This window comes from Saccostrea cucullata, unplaced genomic scaffold (genome assembly GCF_032062105.1).
Source record: "Saccostrea cucullata isolate Sc308-1 unplaced genomic scaffold, CSIRO_AGI_Scuc_v1 ctg163, whole genome shotgun sequence".
Classification (NCBI taxonomy): domain Eukaryota; kingdom Metazoa; phylum Mollusca; class Bivalvia; order Ostreida; family Ostreidae; genus Saccostrea; species Saccostrea cuccullata.
The window spans coordinates 406,486-430,274 of NW_026933609.1; the positions used below are offsets into that span (position 1 = coordinate 406,486).

General features: G+C 32.1%; 1 protein-coding gene across 2 annotated transcripts in view; it reads left to right on the forward strand.

Annotated features, from left to right (window-relative positions):
- The first annotated feature begins 995 nt into the window (after nt 1–995).
- LOC134238730 (GTPase-activating Rap/Ran-GAP domain-like protein 3) overlaps nt 996–23,789 on the forward strand; it is a 55,256-nt gene continuing 32,462 nt past the window's right edge. Inside the window, exon 1 of one of the 2 annotated variants that reach the window (XM_062720852.1) lies at nt 996–1,299. In XM_062720852.1, the coding sequence (XP_062576836.1) occupies nt 1,046–1,299 (254 nt within the window). In that variant the 5' untranslated portion in view covers nt 996–1,045. Of the gene's footprint in view, nt 1,300–23,561; nt 23,597–23,789 lie in introns of those variants that run through there. The other variant, XM_062720854.1, reaches the window with a different exon arrangement.

Here is a 23,789-nt window from a genome sequence, read left to right on the forward strand (position 1 = left end):
GCGATTCCGTGGTCCAGTGGTTATGTCTCTCGCCTGAAATGTGAGAGGTCCCGGGATCGAATCTCGGTCGAACCTTTCTTTTTTTTCTTTTCTTTTTTTTTTTTTCAAATACTTTTTTTTTACTAAATGATAGTATTCAGCATGGGAAATGAAAAATTTATGAGGTTATAAAATCATCATTACAGTGTTATAAAAATCCCATTAAAAAAAATCTTCGATGCACATAATGAAGAATAAGTATCTTTATATGCATATTGACAAACATGTATTTTATTTGCTTCAGTATACATGTATACATTTACTAATTCTACAAATTCAGTCAGGGGGAGCCGACTTTTTCCCTAAGCGGGGGACACAAATTCTCTGAATTAGCTTGTTTTATATGACTTTATCTGCAGCTTTAAAATGTAAATAAATATTTTATTTCTCGTATTTGTTCACTTACACCCCTTTACATTTACTTCCTGTCCCAGTTTGAAATTTGAAATTTATAGGATTAGAATCATGAAATTTTTTGCTGATTAATACGAATTTATAACGCTTCTTAACAAATAAAAAAATACTTATTCCCCAATGTGTATTGGTTTCTTGAGAATATGAAGTCATGTATATCAAATACGCTCGAATATGTGAAAAACAGCATTGAGGATGAATTCGATGTCGATATCAGATTAACATTTTAGCATTGATATCTCCGATTTCCTTTACTTCTCTTCCCATTCTTTCTGTTCGGACGATAAGATAGCTATTGAGAGATCGGATCAATAGACTACCTGGTGTATACTGATCCTTCGGAGCTTGCTTGTAACTGAGCTTCCACACGAACCACAGAATGCTTTTCATTGTAAAATATAGAATCCACTGACTTTGCCAGTCTTATAAAGCCTGATGCACACGATGATGCGTACTAATATCCGTTGGAAAACGGAAACATCTGCGGAATAAACTATTACTCGAGTAATGAAATATCAGTTATACATTTCTTACAAAGGAAAAGTGTATTTGAACTGGAATAACATTGGATGTTTATTTCATTTTTGTTTGAATGAGTAACAAAATGTTGTGCACCCCTATTGACAAGACGTTGTCCAATTCTCTTCAAAATCTTAATATTCCGGATGAGGATGAAATTTCATTTAAAGATAAACTAAAACGAACTTTTTCCTCGATTAAAAGACGTAAAAGAAAAGAAAGTGCAATGCCGACCATAACTGCAAAAGAAACCCTAAAAGTACCCCAAGTGATCCAAGGGCATCGAACTTTAAGCGCAACTAGATCAAATCCTTTGTCAAGTTATGGGTAAGTTAGGACTTTCAATAATAATTGGGGTTCACATATTGCTTAATATTTTCGTTCTAAAATTTCTCTCATATACGTACATATTTATATTTCACATTGTTCAAGAGTTTTGTTAAGCTTTCATATCAAAAATATATAAATAAAGGCTTTATATGTAGTTGTACTTGTAATTTATTGTTATGCTAGTTGTTTTTGATTTTCAAATACCTTTTTTTAATAAAAGCTTTAAGGAAACAGTGTATTTGGTTTTCTAGTGCTCTCAAAATCAGTGATACATATATTTATTACTTTTTGTAAGAGTTACATTTTTTAATTAGAGCTATATTAAATTCAGTCCTCGTGTATGTAAGCCATATGAATTTTACCATATCAGCCCGTATGCTGCAACCCTTATCTTGTATAATCTGTGTTTGATATGTTATCTTTGCCAATACATAGCACTTAGACCAGTATCAATTTTTTATTCGATGTTTCCGGATGTTTTTAAAAATCCTGCACAATTGGTTTTATGTTACTCTGATGATTTCTCCGGAAAAAGGCCATTATTATTGTTTCCCCCGATTTTGTTTGATACGAGATGTACAAATTTCCATCAAATACATTATAAACCATTTGACCAGACTTTTTTTCATATTATTTTAATATCGAATTCCTATCAATGTTTCTTTATTAAAAATCAAATTTTAACAATGATTAAATGATAAATTTTAAAACAATATTATTTTATCAGTATCTGATATTTAATGAGTTTATATAGGAAAACCGTGTCAACCTCCGTTTCTGCTGTGACTGAAGTTTAAATAGGTTAAAAATATTATTTATTTTGAATTCCGTTTCTGCGACAAAAATCCAATATATAAATCAAAACACCAGAGCGTCATTGATTTTAAAACCACTTCTGTGTGAAACCTTTTAAACACCGCAGGGGAACACAGTGGCAAATTAATATATATTATTAACAAGGCAGTTCTTTGTCGCTTGAACAAAAAATGTTTACCGACAAGCCTGTAAGCATTAAAAGTATAAAAGACATATACTGGTGGTTCTTTGTCTAGGTAAGTTAGGATTTGGGCACAGGCCTTTGGATCGCTAAAAAAAATTGTGTGTAAATAAAATATTTTTTTTTTTTACACCTCAATTTTTTTTTTCTGAGCGATCTAAAGGCCTGTGGAATTAAACCATCCAAAGACAGTAGTATACTGACTACACAGCGAGAAGACCACCAGTTCTCCCCTCTATAATTTCTAATGGCTTTTATCAGACGATTGCTTTGAGTGATATCAAAGCAATTGTATATAGTGCAATCAATGCTCCTTTTCATGGCAGTCATCTAAAGAGATCTTGATCCAATATCATATCCATTATTCTTGGGTATAAATGTGCATGGTATTTATGGAATACCATATATAGCTATTTAATGTATAGAAAAGGTAGTTTTTCAAGTATGTTTAAATTTAGCAAATTAAATGTGTCTAAGAAGTGATAAATGCGTAATAGTCATTTTGTTCCATTCGAAACGACACCAAATCAATAGTGGTGGCAAAAGTTAATTGCTTGTGAGAATAGTAAAACCATCAGAACAGAAACAAGTTGAAAGTATTATGCAGATAACCTTGCATTTTCTTCCTACCGAACTGAGAGTAGAATTTTTACATCTTAAAAAAATGAAGATATGTCACTGTAGTACAGCGATGTGTTTCTAAAAATTCGCCGTTAAAATATCCCTTACTGCTAGGTTTGCGTAAGTGCCAAGTTCAAACCTAGCATTAAAAGATCTGTCTCATACCAGCATTGTGTCTCATCCAAAAAGACTGGATTTGGATTCAGACTAGCGACGTACGGATTTCTTTCTCCATTCTCAAAGCAATAAAATGCTTTAAACTAAAATGTCGCCACGCGATCTTGAAATTATACATAATGACCTGCTTTTATTTTGTTGCTTAACTTTTGAAATCTTTAGCCTATTTAGTACATTAAACATTATGAAGGGGTATTGAACTTAGAGAGTTAATTCTTTTGAGTTTCAGAGGTGTTTCAACTCAAGTGGATGTAAATGACATTTATACGTATAATTTTAAATTGCAAGGACATTTTTGTCGATCCTCAACTCCAATCTTTTATATATCAACGTACACATCGCGCATGTAACGTATTACATTCTTTGTGGGATTTCGATAAGCTTGTCTAAAGCAATATTTCTCAAATTCTATGGTCGATACAATGGTTTTGTTTGCAATAAAATTCTTTCATTTTAATACTATAAGGCTTTTATGTTCCGTATGCTTTACAATCTCAATGCAGCTGTGTTTTTGCTGAGTAATGATCAATGAAATCAACACCATTGTAGAGATGAATAAAATTATGTCATTTATTAAATATTACGAAAATAAGAAACTTATGTAAATAACAAGATATATATGGGATTTTATTTTAACATTGATTCAACTACGTATTTGTCTACCTTATCACGACGAAAAGTACAAGGCGGGTGTAATCTGGCCGACAGGTGACGATTACTTCTCCATGGCACCTGATTCCATCTGTCTGATGTTTTCCTTGTTATCTCCGCTCGTGATTTGTATTGGTTGAATGGACTTTTGAAAACAATCACTGTTTGTCATCTTCACATTTCATGAAAGACTTCTTACTCAATGCACTCGTGTTTCGAACCCACCAAATATGAGTTACTGAGTATTTTGCAAGACATTTAATAGGTTTGCTGCTTTTTCAGGCAAGGAAAATCTAAAAAAAAAAAAAAAAACAACAAGAAAGTGCAAAATATTTAATGTCCGCGTATAAATGACAAAATGTGTATAGCTGTAATATAACTTACTATAAATATCAATTTTTACGACAAGAAAATACGTAAAAGCATGGCGAAAATGGTTTTCTCTTGTAACGTCAACTTCTAAGGCTGCACGGTTTTCTCTGTTTCTGTTAAAAATGTTTTTACATTGTCTTTGAATAAAATATTTAAAAACGAATGCTATTCTTACTAGTTATCTCTTTCATCACTTCAGTGCACGTTTATTGCCTTCATACATGTTTAAGAATCCGTCTTTGCTTTTCAAAAGTAAAGAAACAATAAAGAGAAAAGGATCGGTTTCCTTAATCGCTTATAAAGAGCTAGTGCTTCAGATGAGCTTAGATTTCTAGTGCAATATATTAAGCAATATCCCCATGTTATTGATTTGAGCTGTCGTTTTAGTATACGTCAAATTCCTCCAAAGCGCCAGTGCCTACTTGAGCTTGATCATTACCACTCGCCGACTTCTTATATTCTTTAACTATGATTAATAGAATAGGTGGTTGTAGACTCCCAGTAATTATTGTCCTCTAAAATGTATCCATATGGATACAGCTCTATGTGTATTACCTCCAGACGGTCATATGTTATCGACTTTATATCCGTATCAGACATTCCCTGATGGCTATGAAACTGTCATGCCATTTCTGAACTGAAACGTGATTTTTCGTTGTAAGCTTTCCTGCTAGTAGGTTCATCGCAAATAAGAATTTCTTGATGTGTCTTTTTCTAGCTTTAAAAACCCTTACGATATACTCGTATATGCTGTTATTTTAAAACTTGATTTTATTTGCAATTGCTTCTTTATTGCATTTTCATACGGATCAATAATACAATATTTTACATGCTTAAGCCCCCTTATTCATTTATATGATAAAGCAGGAAACAGCAATTGCCTTTGTTAAGCTCATTACTGGAATTGCAGTTTAGAGTACAAAGATTTCTGCAAGTAGCACTCCAACTTATATCCATCGCTCCCTTTCTAATGAGAAAATTCTTCAGTCACTTGGAAATATTTTTAATATTTCAAACAATTAGTGGTGAAAATAAGATGTGGATATTTAAAAACTCTGAGGAACTTTTAGAAAATCTGAAATCACGAAATTTTATCAAACCCAATGACATTAAATGTACGACACTTCAACACTGTTTAAATTCCAATGTGTACACAATGCGCTTCTTCATTAGCGAACCTATTTTCGTATGCATATGAAGCAAAATTTATATAAAATCTTCTACATGAGAAGTGCATAGAAAAAAATTGTTGTGACCTTAAACTCATCATTTTGATATATCGATGACGTACTATCAATCAGCAGTACATGTAGTTTTAAAAAATAGCTACCTCAGAGTCTGACAAATCTGCTTCATATCTTGATGTTTTACTAGAAAAAGACATTAACGGTAACTGAACAACAAAGCTTAATGTAAAAAGTGATGACTTCAACTTTTCAATCGTCAACTTCTCTTACCTATATAGCATATCACCCTGTCAACTGCATTTGGGGTCAAATGTCTCTCATTTGATTCAATACGCAGGATTCTCTACGTACTAACAATTTCTGAAACCTGGCAAGCTATTTACAAACAGGTTAATGCGACAAGGATATTAACAGTCTCGTTTGAAGTAATAATTTCCTAAGTCTTATGGTAGAAGCAATGACCTGACTTTTAAGAAAATAGAGGTACATGTGTACTGTTTCACGCTGATTTTTCAGTTTTACCGATCAGGAGCATACGTCAAATTTGACCGGTTGACAGTGGATGTTCAATCAAGCTATAGCACCTGATCCCACCTTTATCTGTTGTTTTTGGATGTTGTTTACTCTGCTTTCGAATTGTATTGTTTGAATGGACGTTGATTTTGAATTCTGATTGTTATCCCCCTATTTCTTAGACATATAACGCCGAAATATTGCTGAAATATAGCCGACTCGGCGTTAAACAATAAAAAAAATTTCAATCGTTCATAACAAAATCCTTTTTTTTTTGTTTGTCACTACAAGATTAACATTTACAACTAACGCAGAAAATAATACTTAACTGAAAACTAGAATAAAATTTCAGTTTGAAGTGGCTCTTCGATGATAAATTCAAAATAATTTTATGACAGGTTGACATATTGCAATTCAAAATCCAAATCTTCATTAATAAAAAGTCAGAACTGCTTTGATAAATTCTTATAAAGTTATAGTTATACCCGTACCCGAAGTCATAGAATCATTCAAATAATTAATTTTGAGATCTACAGCTCGAGTGTGTTTATTTTAAAATCGTACGGTACATGTAAAACGAGCGACACGCAGATCGAATGTGCATAAAAATGCAGTGACTAAATACACGTAATACAATGAAGTCTCTAATTACGGGTTATTAACCTCATTTGGCTGTTTTGTCGATATTCTGCAAACTCGTTCGATTTTTATTTTAGAAATATAGGCATTCAGTGAGCAAGTTTTATTAATTTGATTTAATATGCCAGCATGCCCAGGTAATGTAGATTTTGATAAAATCGTGATTCCCGAGGCTAGGTTGGGACTACAATAAGCAATCGAATTTTTTTTTAACAAGGGAATTCACATGTAAAGGATAAACTTGAAAAATTATTCTCAAGAAAAGCAAAGCCCTGATAAGTTAAATTAATATGAAAACATTCTGAGGCAGTATTGATTCATGCAAGTTCATATCATGACACTTTGGGCTAGGGTGGAGCAACCACTGGCGATCAAAGTTTTGCACAAATGTATAGGAATTTTTTTTTTAAAATCTTCTCAAGAACATCAGACCCATGATTAGACATATCAATACTCGCATATCAATATCTTCAGGTACATGTAGCTGAAAATTTTAGGGATATCCAGTGCCATATTCTTTAGATCTAACCTAGTATCTATAATAGACGTTGTCCCTAAATGTCCTTTCTTTCCTCTTCATAAGAAGGAATGGTAAAATATGTGCATGTTTTCCATATCCAGTAAGTGAAATCTCAGCACTGTTGAGTATTTATCGCCTCAGGATAAAGGGTTAAATTAAAGTGCACATAATTTATAAAAGCTAGTATTAAGAAAATCTTATAATTGTATAGAATATTAACTAGCATTTGAACTCAAGACGATCAACTTTGTGAAAGGTTCACTAAGTGTTATTCTCAACATCATCCATAAGGAATTGCATGTTAAGTGTCCATTAATGCTGATGCAATTTTTAAACAAAGACTATCGCGTTTGTGGCCAGTTCTATGATACTAACTGTGTACAGTTCTGCACGTCAATTGATTTTATCATATAGAGTGGATGCACTGAGGACATTTCTAAATATATGAGTGAAGAGGAACAACTCTTAGAACAAGTAATGAATAGATACCAAGTACAGTTCTGTATGAAAAAAAAACCCCATACTTTTTGAGGCCCATTATGTTCCAAATGACCTTATAATTTTTCGTACAGACTTGTTTGAAGCATGATTCGTACAAAAACATTGGCCAGACTGCCAAAGCACTACTGCAAGAAGAAAGAAATTACATCACAACAATTATATTTTAACTGAAAAAAGAGCAATTTACGTTTTATGTTAGAATACCAAATTAAAAATGTTACAAATACATATTTAGCTTCACCGATAATAAATTCCTTTAAATATTTTGACTAATAAAAAAGCAAACGTTCAACGTTTTGAGTGAAGTCGTTGCGTCTTTCATATTTTATAGCTCCATTAACTTTAGGAAAAGATAGGTTTTCACTTGGGAAAGCCTTTTAATGGAGTACAATTAAATCATATGCAAAGGCAGTTCGATGTAACTTTCTCTTAAACTTTCGCTAAAACTTCGTCAGAAGTTTGGCTTTGCATATTGAGTTATGCTAATGTCATAGATTTCTAGAAATTTTCGCGAGAGCCTGTCATGCCGATTTTTTCTCGCCGCGAACCGGTCTTTAAAGTCTCTGTGTTTATTAACAACAAATCTAAAATAGGCTTGATCGCGAAAATTAATCGTCGCGAACAAGTTTACCCCCCCCCCCCCGGTAAATCGTGAAATAAAATCGTCGCGAAAAAGTTGGTTTACAGTATTGATTGATTTTGCATTTTGGGTACATTCAATCCACAAATCAACACCTTCCTAAATATATTTAAAATGGTTTTTCAAAGCTATCTTTACTATGAAAGTTTACCTCCACGAATTTGAACATTTTTCACAGTAGGCCACAGAAAAGTGCTGACAGGGAAAATGCTTGTTCCCATGGTTATGTTATTTTTTTTTCCTTTTCTGAGTTATACTTTGAATGACACATCAAAATCTGATTGCTGTTTACTTCTTCCAAAAAGTATTTAGCAATCTATAGTTATTCAAACAGGAATATTGTTTTCTATGGACAGGAAGACCACTTAATCATAGGTACAAAGATAAATGTTATAAAAGTACACAAAAATAATATAAGACATAGGATCAAGTTAAATGAAATTATTTTATCTAATAGTCTGTAAGTAAGGCAAGGCATAATCTTATGTTTTGATTTTCATAATCTATACTCTCATTGAAGAATGCTTTTGTTGAATATGGCAAATACGTAAAACTGCAACATATGTTGGTGGAATGCTTAACATTTAAAATAAATGTATCGAAATTTTACAAATTATTGATTAGGTCTCAGAACACAATAAATAATGTCCTGAACTGTATGACATACAATACAGATATCATATGGCATTAAGCTTGACTCTCTCTCATTATTTAATCTTTAATGAATTTATAACAGCTTATTTGACCACTTTTCATCACATAGTTTCATTGTGACAAGCCGGAGAACAAGGGCTATTCGAGACACTGCATTATAAATGAATGGTAAAGAAGAAGTAAACTAGAGTGAAATTAAAAGCTTCATTTAAGCTGCTCTAAAACTTGTTAAAAATCCCAAAGAAATATTCACTGAAATACTGTAGCTTCCTAAATATACGCGTGGAATTAATTATCGCGTAATTTTGCGAGAAGCACCACACGCGAAATCAAATTTTATGGTACTGAAATCTATGAAAAATCCCTTGACCAACCGTCCATTCGCGAATTATTATTCTCGCGATTTGACGTTGAAGAGCCCAGTCGCGGAAATAAGTACTCGCGAAAAATAAGGAATTTACATTATGTGACATTTACAGCAACCAATGCCTGTTTTATAGATAAATGAGCCGGTGGATTTCAATGATAGAAAAGTATTTAATGGGCATCAAACATGGGTACTCCTTGAAAAATTATAACAACTTATGTACTGTTTGCCAAATTTCAACAAATAATATTTGATGATGTATGATTGACTTTAAGACACATAGCAGATTTGATAGACATCATTTCGGGAGTAGTTTGCACCGTTTTTAAGAAACATTTGACGGTAAAAAAGCTTAGTACTCAAAGGTCACCCTATATTCTGAAAAAATGAGTGAAAACGACAGCGTGTACGAATGCCTTCACAATTATTTCAAAATATCAGTAATTGTAGTTATCCACGTTTGTTTGATATTCAGACAGATAATGGAACTTGAATCTATTGCTTAAAACCCTCAAAACAAAATTTACCATAAGATGTACTTGATGAAAACAGCGAAGGTCTGACAAGAGCAGGGAATTGCAAGAGCACAAAGACAGCTTTATATGCAATTTTCTTAAATATCAGTGGTATTGTTGTTCAAATTCGCATTCGGAGAGACAGTTTAATTTCTGAAGGAGGCTAGAAAGCAAATTTTTTGCCAAAAAATTGAAAGGTTTATTAAAGGAAGGACCCAGAATCAGAAATCCACAACATTAAATTTCTTCATGACAGCGTCCAAACCTGTACGCCCTGAAGAGTAAGGGGTTTTCGGGATAAACAGAAAGTTAATGTTTTTTCACATTAACAATATTCGCCAATCTTTGACTTGTTTCTATTTCCAAACTTGAAAAAAAACACCTTTCAGAAGGTATTAAACAAGTCCAGGAAATCATTGGATCTGCCATTTTCCAGTATACTAAGGGTCATACACAAAAATGAGTTCTGAAAACAATCAGAAATTGGATAAAAAAATATTACAGTCATGTATTTTAATTAAAAGAGACTAATAAGTTAAATCATGAAGACTAATTAAATCATTGAAAAGCGTCTTTTGCTTCTTTCCGAGCACCGAGGACATTATTTATTGAACAGCCCTCGTAGACTTGACCGATACATTTCTCTTATAAGTGTTGTCTCTCTTATCTCGCTTTATAGAAGGCCTGTGACATTCGAGTTCACTACACTAGTGTACACACTGAAAAAAGAAACCTTTCAAACTGAATTAAAAAAAAATGTTGAATAACATATATATTTATACCAGTACCAGTCATGTATACTTAAGTGTTATTTGTTATGTTATTAAGTGTTAGTTACCTTTGTCTATTCATTTATATTTCAAGACTTCTGAAAGGGTGTAAAATATGAAATAAAAAAAAGAAGTTTGAAACTTCTACGGAATCAGTATTCTGTGGCCTACAGATACAGTATATAAACGGTGTTTTATTTTTATGGTTCTCGTTTCCATTCACACATTAATTTAATAATTTCCTTTGAACGAGAATTAAAAGACACCAAAAAGTTACACACATTTTTTTTTATTTTAATGTTTTACTACAGAAAGGCGTTGATGGCAAACTAACCTCTAGATTTCTTGATAAACATCATAACTTCAACTTCTCGATTGTTAACTTCCCTTCCCTTATTTAAGTAGTAATATATAATGACCTGCATAAAGTGTTCATATTTTATAGTTGAATTGATACGCAAAAAAGAGACATCTACGCACCAAGATTTTTAAACCGAGACAGGCTACTGAAAATAAGGTTATGATGCAGGGGCACCATCAAACTCGTTAAAAGTCAACATTTCACTGATTAGATGTTTGATACAATGACCTTATTTGCAAAATTATTTTCTATAAGCTTGAATGTTGATTCAAGTTTTTCAAAATAATTGTAGGATATTACTTTTATACTGCGTTGATTACAGATTTTACTATTAACCCACTCCTTAAACAAGAGCTCACGACAGCTGCAGGGGGCTCTTGCTCCTCCTTGGAACCTATCCCACCCCTCAACAGGTCCGTGTTAACCTTATTATATCTGTAATGGTGACTTGTCGTTTTCTTCTTCACATTTCTCATGCAAGTGCCATTAGGTCTTGATAGCATTACAGCCATGTAAGAAATAAAGTACTAAACTAGACATACGTATTGAACATTCATTCATGTTAAAATATTATTCATTAATTATTTTGTTTTGTTATTCTAACATTTAATTCCACTTACAATATAGAACTCAATGTGTTCTCACAGAGTTTTGTTTAGAAAAAATAATATGTGTACTATGAGCTTAAGCTTAGTTAACGAATATTAAAAACAATTATGATGTGTTATCATCACTTATGATCAGGATGTAAATTGAAGTCATCACAAGAGTTTTTTTTTTATTAGTAAATGTTTTTTTCCTTACACATTTAAATACAAGTAATCTAAATGTGATCTGTTGATTTAGTTTTTAGAATGGGTTAAGTAGTCAACTTTTGTCCTGAATCTTATTTTAAGAATGCAGGCACTCAAATCTGATAGATGCAGAGAAGAATTTAGTAAACTACGTTTTAAAATGTATTTGTTTTCACGTGTTTTTTTTTCACAGGCTTTATATAGCTTTTTATAACTCTTGATACTCCTAAGAAACTGCGCTTTACCATAAAAAAAATCCTTTGAATTTCCATGATAAGGCGTAATACCTCATTTATTCAACAGCCCATGTCCATAGAGAACAAAACAGTACGTCGTTTGGGAAAAGAAAAAGGGAATATATCGGAGCCTTGAACCATCATTGCTTTTTTTTACGATTTTGGCTCATGAAATGCCAAATGGAATACTAATACCAAAGCACTGGGGAAAATGTTGCGGTTGCTTAAGTATTTAATTTTTCTTTGTCAAAGTCTGTAGAGAAGTGTGGTAGAAAAAGGTTATGGGAAAACAGAAAGCCTTAAGACAAACAGGAAATTAAAATGTAGAGCAAGAACAAGTATGTTGATTAAAAAAGTGTTTCTTAGAAGGGAATGTTTAAATATTTATGTTATTTGCACAACGGTGTTTGGTTTAATTTTTAATGCATCTAAAGGGCCATTGTTAGGATGTAACAAAGATGATTTTTTGTTATATTTATGAATGATTAGATCTGGTTAATTTATTTTTGGTACATTTATAATATTTTGCTTGATTCCGTAAAGCAAGTAAAATCGAACGCATGACACAGTGATTAGAATGTTTTGTTCTGGAGTACAAAAAATAACTCACTGCTCAAAGGGACTGCAAGTGCCAAGTGCAGGTTTAAATTTTTAGCCCATTACATGTACCAGCATTTGGTGGATTTTCAATATGAGTGAAAAAATAAATTGAAGAGACAGTCAACAAACAAAATTTGTTTTTTAACAAAGAAAATGTAATGCGATTTCATAACATGTTTTGAAGATCGCCATGACATTATAAAGATATCTACTTGTTTACTATGTTCAAGTTCAGTTGCACGCGTTCAGTACGTTCTTTCACTTCCTTTAAAAAAAGGATATCTGTATATAGCTCTGAAAGATCGAAGTACTGACCTACTTCTTCTCTAGCATGCAATTTCCTTTCTATTCGAGATATCTATATTTGGCTAACGATACAAATGTAAAAAAATAATATTTGATATAGTTGAATACAGGTTAAGAGATTAAAATTTCTAATAAATCTAGTGATACTTGCAAACTTAATTTTGACATTGCTGTTCATTCGATATCAGATAAAATATGCATAGCAATTTATTGTCAGCAAAAATGAAATCCTTTTCCGGCGGAAACGTTTCTTGGTCGATAGCTGATTGGTTTATCCAGTTATGCCTGATTGGACGCCACTCACGACAGTAATTCTTTCAAAGATAAACTGCTTGTTCCTTGTTTATAATACAGGATGGAATTCTACATGCATACATTTATCTGCCTTACCGCAAAGTGCAACCGCTCACGTGTCGTTAATTGTAGTGTAATGTCGCTCAGGATGAGAGTCACTGTGTCGCTGAAGGGCTTCGAATTAAGGTTTAAGTTAGTTAACACTCAGGGTCATTGAGCAAACTAGGCATTTTCAAAGAACCAATGCCTGAAGGTCATGGAACCTCGCTTTGTGACAATAGAAAATGACTCTCATAATCATAAATACAGCTGTAAAAACAGTTAAAACTCAAACTGCTAACCAGGGACCTTGAATAATCAAAAAGATTGATTGATTATTATTGGTTTACGCCTAGTCGGCATAATTTTAGTCATATACGGCTTAATCAAAAAGAAGAGATTCATAATCAAAGCGCTGATGCAGTTAAAGTGTTTTTGTAATTTTTTCTCTCTAAAAGAGAAGAACTTGCTATATCCTTCAACTCATCATTAAGATAACTCATCATTAAGATATATAGATGACGTATCATCAATAAACAATAGTTACTTCTATGCTTATGCCAACTCGGTATATTCCAGTACATACCACAGAGTCTGACAAATCTTTTTTATATGTAAATTTTATACCAGAAAAAAGTAAAGAGTTGCTCAACAACATTTTGAGGGGCTTTGAAGCAAAATTTTATGATGAACGCGATAGCTTGAACTTTTCGTTTATCAACTTCCCTTATTAATGCAACAATATATCCTTATCACCTGCATACAGAATTTACTTCTCCTTGTTGATTCGAAACGCTAGAGCATGCCCCAACAATGAACAATTTCTAAACGAGACAAGCTATAGATAAACAAGGATAGGAACAGTGTCGTAAATATATTTCTCAAGTGATATACAAAGGTCATTGCAACAAATACAATCTATCACCAAATCTAATGTTGACAGAATTTTCCATAACACTGGCCCAAAATTTTCTTACAGAAATTTTTTTTCAGTCGAGCATTTTTCCCGTTTTTCCGATCATGATAAAGAGCACAGTGGGGAGTTACCAGTCCTCAGGGGATGCTTACTCTACCATGGCAACTTATTCCCACCTTATATTTTAAGAGGTCCGTGTTTGCTCTGCTCCCAGTTTGTATTGTTTTGAGGGACTTTTGACCTTTTCTGTAATCTTCATATTTTATGCAAAGGTTTAACTAAAAAAAAAAAAAACTTTTTCCTATTAATTGCTGAAGGCTTTGGAATATTTTTCTTATTACCAAGATATTTTTGTTTGAATGTCTATAATTTACATAACACCGTTACATCAAAAGTTTATTTTTTAGTAGTTTAATTCAAATTAAAAATGAACATTTTGAAAATTTTAGATGATCATAAAATTAATATTTCACTTTTTCTCGAGTCTCGTCTTTTTTTCCGAAACAAGAATTGATTTGATCTTTTTTTTTTTTTACTTTCGAAACAAAGGATAGTGCCCTAAAAATACAGTTTCATTTTCGGGGGGAATTTCGCTGAAAACTCTCTTAGGATTAAAATATAACATGCTGATCTGCAGAATTTTTAGTTAAGTACTAGCAGATAATTTTCAGATTGTATTATTAGACATTTTTTACTTCCTCATCTTAAAGAGTAAAGATGAGTTGAAACTCTTGAGTGAACACACGAATCTTTATTGCTCTTTTTATCATAGGCTTATTCATTTGACATTTAAGTTTCAACTGCTTTTCATAAAACCAAGTTTCATCGAACGTAATATAAAATATGAATACTCTTCACAACGAAGTGTTAGTTGACATACATTTACTTCTCCCTACTTGGGTCAGTCCTTAAGAAGATAATGTTTGAGAACTGTTTTAGGTGTACTCGGAACACAATGGTGTAATAACAACGGAAACCTCCATCTCTAACCAAGTGTATTCTCTCCATACCACTTAATAATAAGTTACTTATTATTAAAACCATTTAAGCAAATAAAAAAGGACTAGAGGAAGCAATCTGAATTTAAAACCTAAAGAAAAAAAAGATAATATCCTCCTTATAAAATGTTCTTTTCTTGTATTCAATGTGTGTTAATAAAATCTTTTCCTTCTGTATTACAATACACTTCTTAAAATTCTAAGCTAAAAATATTATTGCTTTGAAGTAATACTGTCAAGAAGTTGGCTTTTTAAAAATCAGCAGTGTACTAATATATCTGGGTTAAAAGATGAAACATATGTAGAAAACGAACGGTATTCAAGATCAAAAGTCCATAAAACAATACAAAATAAGCGCAGAGCAAACAGGGACCCCCAAGACATCAGAGGTGGGATCAGGTGCCATGGAGGAGTGAGCATCACCTGCCGACCGGTCACACAGTCCGTATGCTCCTTGTCATAATCGGGAAATGACGGAAAAATCCGTCGTCAATTCAATGTATACATAATGGACTAACAATTAGTATGAGAAAGGTCAGTCAGCATTTGACTCATTGATAAATTGTATTTGCTGACAAGGTCATTGTATAGACATTGAACTTACGAAATGATTACTTTAAACGAGACTGTTGAAATTGTTGTTTCATCAACCTGTTTGTCAATAATTTACCTCGTTTTAGAAATTTTTCATACGTACATGTAAAGCATGCTCTTGCGTATCGAATCAACTGATATATATAAACTCCGTATGCAGGTGATGAAGAAATATTGCTGCATAAGTAAGGGGAGTTGACAATAGAAAAGTTAAAATCATCACGTATATCACAGAGCTTGGTTGTTGGATTACCATTAACGTCTTATTCAAGTAAAATATCCAAATATGAAACAGATGTGTCAGACTCTGTGGTACATGTATCTTTTATCTCAAGCTCAGTGGAATATATCCTATCGATCTAAGAATGGAATTACCATTGTTAATTGATAATACATCGTCGATATATCTAAATGTCGAGTTGAAGACCATAGTAAGTGTTTTCTTTTTTTCATGCATCAGATTTTGCACAAATTTTGATTCATATGAATACAAAAATAGGTCTGCTAATTACGGGGTGCAATTGGTACCCATGGGATATCCAACAGATTGTTGGAAGACCTGGTCTCCAAAAACAACATAGATATTGTCGATCAAAAACTCAAGCATCTTTTTGATGTAAACTTCAGAGTATTTGTGTGTACAATCAGAATGTTTTTCACAAAATAATTTTGCAAATGACCGATGACAAGGTAAGTAAATTTACGAGTTCTTTTTTTTAAGCTCTACTGGTCAGAGACCAGAAGAACTTATGCTATAGTAATGCGTCCGGCGTCCGTCCGTTTGTCTGTCTAGCTGTCCGTCTGTCTGTAAACAATTTTTCAAAATGCTACTCCTCCTACAGTTTTGATCTGATTTCAATATAACTTGGCACACAAGTAGACTACACTTAGATACATAATTCTGTATATCGGTTTTTGATTTCGATGAACGGTGTTGCCGTGGTTACTAAAAAAAGAAATTTCTGTGAAATTCTTTCAAAACGCTACTCCTACAGTTTTGGTCTGATTTCAATATAACGTGGCACACAAGTAGACTACACTTAGATACATAATTCTGTATATCGGTTTTTGATTTCGATGAACGGTGTTGCCGTGGTTACTAAAAATAGAATTTTCTGTGAAATTCTTTCAAAATGCTACGTCTCTTACAGTTATGGTCTGATTTCAATATAAATCGGCACACAAGTAGACTACACTAAGATACATAATTCTCTTTATCGGTTTTTGATTTCGATGAACGGTGTTGCCGTGGTTACTAAAAAAAGAAATTTCTGTGAAATTCTTTCAAAATGCTACACCTCCTACAGTTTTGGTCTTATTTCAATATTACTTGGCACACAAGTGGACTACACTAAGGTACATGATTCTGTATATCAGTTTTTGACTTCAATGAACGGTGTTGCCGTGGTTACTAAAAATAGAAATTTCTGTGAAATTCTTTCAAAATGCTACACCTCCTACAGTTTTGGTACTCCAAATACAGTTTTAGTCTGATTATAATGTAATGTGGCATGCAAGTAGACTACACTAAGAACATAAAGAGACTTAATCAAGGATCATTATTCTATCTATTGCTGTTCAATTCCCAACTGCTTAAGTACTTTTTTCTTCCTTTGCTATAAGTACAAACCAGTAGAGCTTCAGTCTCGACAGAGACTTCTGGTTTATTAAAATAGCAGCTGCCAATGATATTAGAGAGTCTGGACTTTTATTTATCGTGGGGAATGGTTGTGTATAAAGTTGAAAAGTCGTAAGTTTTTAAGCCGTTGATTTTGGTAAAATCTTCACTCTTAAAAAAGTTTTACTTAGTAGTCATTTTTTACTTGAAAAAACAAAGATAAGTAATAGATAATTACTACGCATTTACTTAAAATTTTAAATCAATTACTGAAATATATGTCAATTACTAGATTCAAATGTTTTACTTGATTTTTGTATTTTAAAGAATTGTTTTACTTACACACTAAAAAGTTTTACTTAGTAATTTATATTTACTTAAATTTGTGTATATAGGTAATAACATTACTTGGTCTTTACTTACATTTTACCACTATTTAATATATAATTAATATTTTAATGCCCCCGTAAACGAAGTTTCGGGCGTATATATAGTTTTTGTCGTGTCCGTCTGTATGTCTAGCTGTCTCTCTGTTTGTCTGTTTATCCACAGAAACTTTAACCTTGCCCATAACTTTTGATTTAGCGGAGCTATGACTTTCATATTTCACACGTGTATTCCTTGTGACAAGACCTTTCTTTGAGTATCACCAAATTTGTCCTTGACCTTGAAGTTTGACTCACTTATACACAAAAAATCCAAACTTATTCTTTATCCAAATCTCTTGAACAGTAAATACCAGGACATGTATACTTCACATATATATTTTTTGTTGAAAGAAATTTCATTGAATACCAACAACTATGAAATTTTGACCTTGACCTTGGAGATTTCCATCCTTGTGAAAAAAACTTTAACCTTGGCCATAACGTTTGAACGGTAAGGAATACGGTAAGGAATAGTGCTTTCATACTTACATATATGTAATCATTTTGAGAAGACCATTCATAGGATACCAAGAACTTTGACCTTGGAGTTTGACCCACTTTTAAAAAGCAAACCTTGACTGTAACTTTACAAGGATTAGGGTTACTGCATTCATACTTTACATAGTTCATCCTTGTGACAAGACCTTTCTTTGGGTACCACCAAATCTGTCCCTTTGTCTTTGACCTTGGCATTTGACCTACATTTCAAAATTGGTAACCTTGACCATAACTTCTGAAGGGTTAAGGCAAGTGTTTCCATATTTCACATATGTATTTTTTTTGGCAAGACCTTTCATTAGATACCAATAACCTTGACCTTTTGACCTTAGAGATATCAAGAAATCCCAATAATTTAAATTTGCATATAAGAAAAGTTTAACCTTTGAAATGTTGCCATACAGGGGCATAGGTGTTTCACAAACACATCTTGTTTGAATTGTATTTAATTGATTTACTTAAAACAAAAATTTATTTACTAAATCTAGGAGAATTCAGATCAGTAATTACTTAAATATGGTAGTCTAATCACTAACTGTCTGTGAGGAGGAGTTATCTTTCTTCTAAATATTCCTTCATGTGAAAAAAAAGTCACACTAATAAAAATGCGATATTAAGTACTTGAAATGTTTAACCATTTTTAAAATGGTCCTTAAAAAGATACAACTTATTCAATTTTTAAGGCTTTCGAAGTTGGAATCAAATGTTTTATTGTTATATATAATAAAACAATTACAAAGAAATTGGCAAAAGAAATAGAAAGTATAAATGTTTCCATCATGATTAGATTTCTTCTATTAAACTATTCAGAGGGCCCAATTAGGGAACTCTGATAAAGAAATCTGTGAGTAGTACTCACATGTCAGAGGGTCGGTACCTTGCAGTGTTTCTAGTAAATAGTGTCGATTTTAGTAAATATGATAAGTATTTCAAATACTTAGTATTCTTTTGAGTAATAATATTCTAGATTTTAATTAATTTCAGAATTACATTTACTTAGTAATAATTCATAAAATTTAGTAAATAGAAAGCATATTATCTCTAAATTAAGTAATAATAATTTAACAAAAATGAGTAGTTCATTTACTAACTTAAAGTAATACAATTCCTATAATTTAAGTAATTCTATTGATACTTAGTAAATCATTTTATAAGTAAATGAATTCATCCTTATTACTAATTATGTTTACAATTACTAACCATGATAGTCATTTACTTGCTATTCTGACTAAATGGATTACTAATAATTACTAGTTTTTCTTAATCTAACATCTTATTTTAAAAACAACAAGTAAAATTTTTTTTTAGAGTGTTGTGATTTCAAATTGTCCAAAAGTTCTTTGGAATTTTTAAGTATCCACATATGATTTACACCACTTCTTGAATATATTATTGCACAGTACCCTTATTGAAGTCTCTCCTTCACTACTGTAAATATCTTAGTGAGGAGTAAAGAAAGAGGCTTGGTTGAACATTTACTGGAGCCCGCTATGTACATGTATCATTGTATCTTTGTAAGGATTCTTTGAAGCTCATCTCACATGTAGGATTGTTATCAATATTGTATATATGAATAAATATACATGTACATACATGTATATATATTTATATGTAATATTTACATAAACCAAAGGTAAGAATCGTGATTTTCGATTGATTTCCAATCCCAGTGAGGTATCATTGACACCATTTATTTGCTTTATTTGGTATGATAATAACCACCTACAGAATCATTTTCGACTGATGCATCGCATGTATAAATTATACAATGGGGGAGAATGATCAAAAATATATATATCGTTCAAACTATGTTTATATAACGTAATTCTTTTCAAATATCTTAATGCAGATAACAGGACCTTAAAATAACCCGTTCTCTGTTTACATAATAATTATAACTATGATTGCAGCTGACGTTTATGTCTTTATTTAATTTATACTCATTTTACATGGCTCCGACAACTGTTACTTCCCAAATAAGAAAAGTAGAGTTATAAATTCTAAAGGATGAAATAGAACAAAACATCTCAGTTCTGATGCACCTGAGATATCCTTTACGACTGGTATTGAATGTTTAAATGTTCATTAATATTGATAAAAAGGATTAAAATTTACAAATATCTTAAATGAAAGATTATATATGTAAATTTCATATGTAATACATCGTGAAAAAAATGAGAATATAAAGTTGGCATGGACAAGAGTATAGCATTCTTCTATACTTTAATCATTATCATTCTACACTACAAAGTGTCTGTTTCTGTTCAAAAGCTTCACGTTTTCTTTACAAAATATGATATTTATTTCTTGATTGGAATCTACCTAGGGTCACTGACATTTTATTGATTGTAATAAACATGTTCAGTTTATTGTATGTTATTATTGGTAAGGTGATAATGGAGGACAGACCATACCTGTAGTTAACACTTAATCGATGTTTTGATTTGCCTATCTGTATGTAATTACCGGAGATTAAATAAAATATTATTGCATGAACATCTATAAACATTTTACATCAAAGAAAACACAAAAGCTTTACAATTTTCATTCTTATTTAATTTTCTACAGTTGTATTTAATTTACTTTCGTATATTTTTCTTTAAGAAGATATTTCGCACTTACCACGAAAATATAAAAAAGAATATGCCGATACCACACAGAGATCTGTCCTTTTGAGACCGAATAAATCGAGGACCCGTGACGCAGTACATTTGTAGGTGTTGGCACGAAAAAAGATCCCTTGATGCTTAAATGTCATGATCGAATGCCGAGTATAGACCTTCGCTGGTGGCGTCTCTGAGTGAATTTTTTTCTAGAGGGACGTTAAACAACAAACATTTAGTACAAGCATAAAATATTGCCTTTTAAAAAGATTATCTATTTCGCATTTAAAGATTTGAATGTAAATAAGATTGGAACAATGATCCATCTTTGAATTTAGTTAAGAATTTGAAATATGGAGAGAAAGAAAAGGAACCCAAAAAACGCTAGAGGTAGGATCAGGTGCTTAGACGGGGGTAAGCATGCCCTGTAGACCGGTCACTTCCTCGGTGAACCCACTGTATTAATCAAAGAAAAGGACTTATCCGTATTCATTGATTTCATAACAATATTCTAATTTTAAAAATGGGATACATTTCAGTAAAATGCAACCCAGATATAAGTTTCATTAAAGTAATTATATCGACCATGTTTGTAAAATATTGCTGTCTTAAAATGAAATAGTTGAAATTCCTTTTACATTGCTTCACTTTGTTAGTATGCTGCCTCGGTTTAAAAAAAGTCATTTATTAAACATGTTAAAGACAATTAAAAGACATGTATGTATATTCAATAATAGATAAATCTTGTACACATTGTCAGGGAAAATGGATTTTATAGAACCTTGCTCTTCTCCATTTTTACATGTGACTTAAATGTGTGCTTGATATACGCTTTGCTTTTTGAAGAACTCGTATATGCATTTGCAGAGAGGTTGAATCATGAATGAACACTTATGAACATATATTAAGTTCATGATACAACCTGAGGCTGAAACATCATTGATACATGTGCACTTAAAATTAACTTGAGGCAAGCTTAACCCTGTCTATAGAAAAATCAATTGAAACTGTACCTTGCCTTTAGCTTACAACTCTAGCAACTGTTTTGTCACTCAGACTGGATTTTAATGTAGTTTGTCTAGGAATTAATTCCATGACAATTGCTTCAAAATAAAGCAATACCAGTACTATTCTGGAAATCATTTTTGATTTGTTAGAACACGCCTTGATGAGGTACTTTCCTTTTTAGTTTTTCTCTTTCAAAGATGCGAGTCCATTAATTGCAGCAATTTCTAACGCAGATTTTTCCCGGCAAATCCTTAATAAGTCAGTCGTATTTACTCGTCATTATACATGTGCATTGTATGTAGTTCATTATTTTTTTCTTTCTGACAATGTAAGTATTTCATTTGTTATATCATATATGTATATTGAACAAATTCATAATTCAGAAGAATAAATGTGACATAATAGCTGTCAAGTTTGTCCATATTTGTATTCACACTATGAAATGCAATGCAAAGAAATTTCAAGGAATTTTATGTCTATTGTAAAATCTAGAAATAATAAATTGTGCATTATCTCATTACTTAGAAGAACTGATTCAATCTTAATATTTGTAATAGTTATAGTTTGTTTACAAAATCGATTGTATGAACACAAAAAAAACAGTTTGATTGTTAAACAATTTGGCTTTGTCCATGGATTAACAATACAAGTACATGTACATGTATATCAATATATTTCATGAACAAAAGCCAATACCAACAGATTCTCCCTATTTCATTTGGTCTTTATTATTTGCGTTTGTAAACAGTGACGATTCATATAATGAAAGATATCTTATTAATAACACGATATTGTGAATTACCTGCCATATCTATGCTTATACAAAAACCCGAAGGTCAACTATACAGGACTTAAATGTTCATTAGCTGCATATTAATCGAAGATTACAGACAACGTGCTTTAATTTTGACCCTTTCAATGTTTTCCAGTTAAGTTATCTTCAACAGCTCAGTGGACGAAAAAAATCACAAACTTCCTATCTTTAACATTTAATTCAGAAGTCAAATCACCAGTGTTCAGTTGTTCAATAAACACAACATAGAATGTTTAATTACAATGGCCGCTATAATAAAAGATAAGAAGACAAATTGTATACTCTAAGTTACATGGACGCCCTTGTTGACACTAACTGGGGATAGACACCAAAGCTGCATTTTTTAAAGGCTTTGGCACCATGTGTTTGGTTCGTGTCCTGGTTATGTTTTTAGTTAATAGCATCTATGGCATCTGATCCCCCTGTTGTTTTGGATGTCCGTGTTTGCTCTGCTCCTATTTTGTATTTCTCAATGGACTTTTCATTTCAGCTTGAATAATGTTTGTTGTCTCCATATATTTCATCTCCTCCTTTTATATAGAAGAAAGAGGTTGTGATAACTGGAATGGAAAAGGTTAATTGTAAAGAAACCTAAAAGTCTCTTTGTCTTAATTGATTTACCACAAAAATATTTTCACCTGTAAGTAATGCATATGGGCTGAGTAAGAAAATGTTTTCAAACACGGAAGATTTGTTTTAATAGCTTTTAAATTGTTATTTGCTACCCACCTACCTATCTACATATCTTCATCTTCTTCATATATTATGTCAGTGACACACTCTCTACATTTATGTTCAGTGCCCGTGTTTAACAAACGTACGTTAAGGTTAAAACGGGATTGAAAACCGTGTCAAACCCTCTGGAAGATGCCCACAAACCCTACCTTGAATATAGATCTCTAACTACTTGTAAGTGACAGGTGGTCTTGTGACCTATTTTTACGTCTGGAACCAAAGAAGGGATGTTCTGTTTGTGACTGTTCTGCAGAACGCTGTGATAAATCGAAAAGAGAATCCACAGGTCGTGACGCTGAGTGGGTGATATGTCTACGTACATGATTCGGTAAATTAGCACTTTCTGGTAGGCTACGTTATTATATTTTAACTCAAAATAGTTATCTGATACAGATTACAATGATACATCTGTATTCTATTTGGTTGAATATGCCTCGTCTTAGATGAACTCATTTGCGATGACATCACACGTACATGTATCCTCCGTAATAAAAATTGTTTTTTTTTTACTGTCATTAATT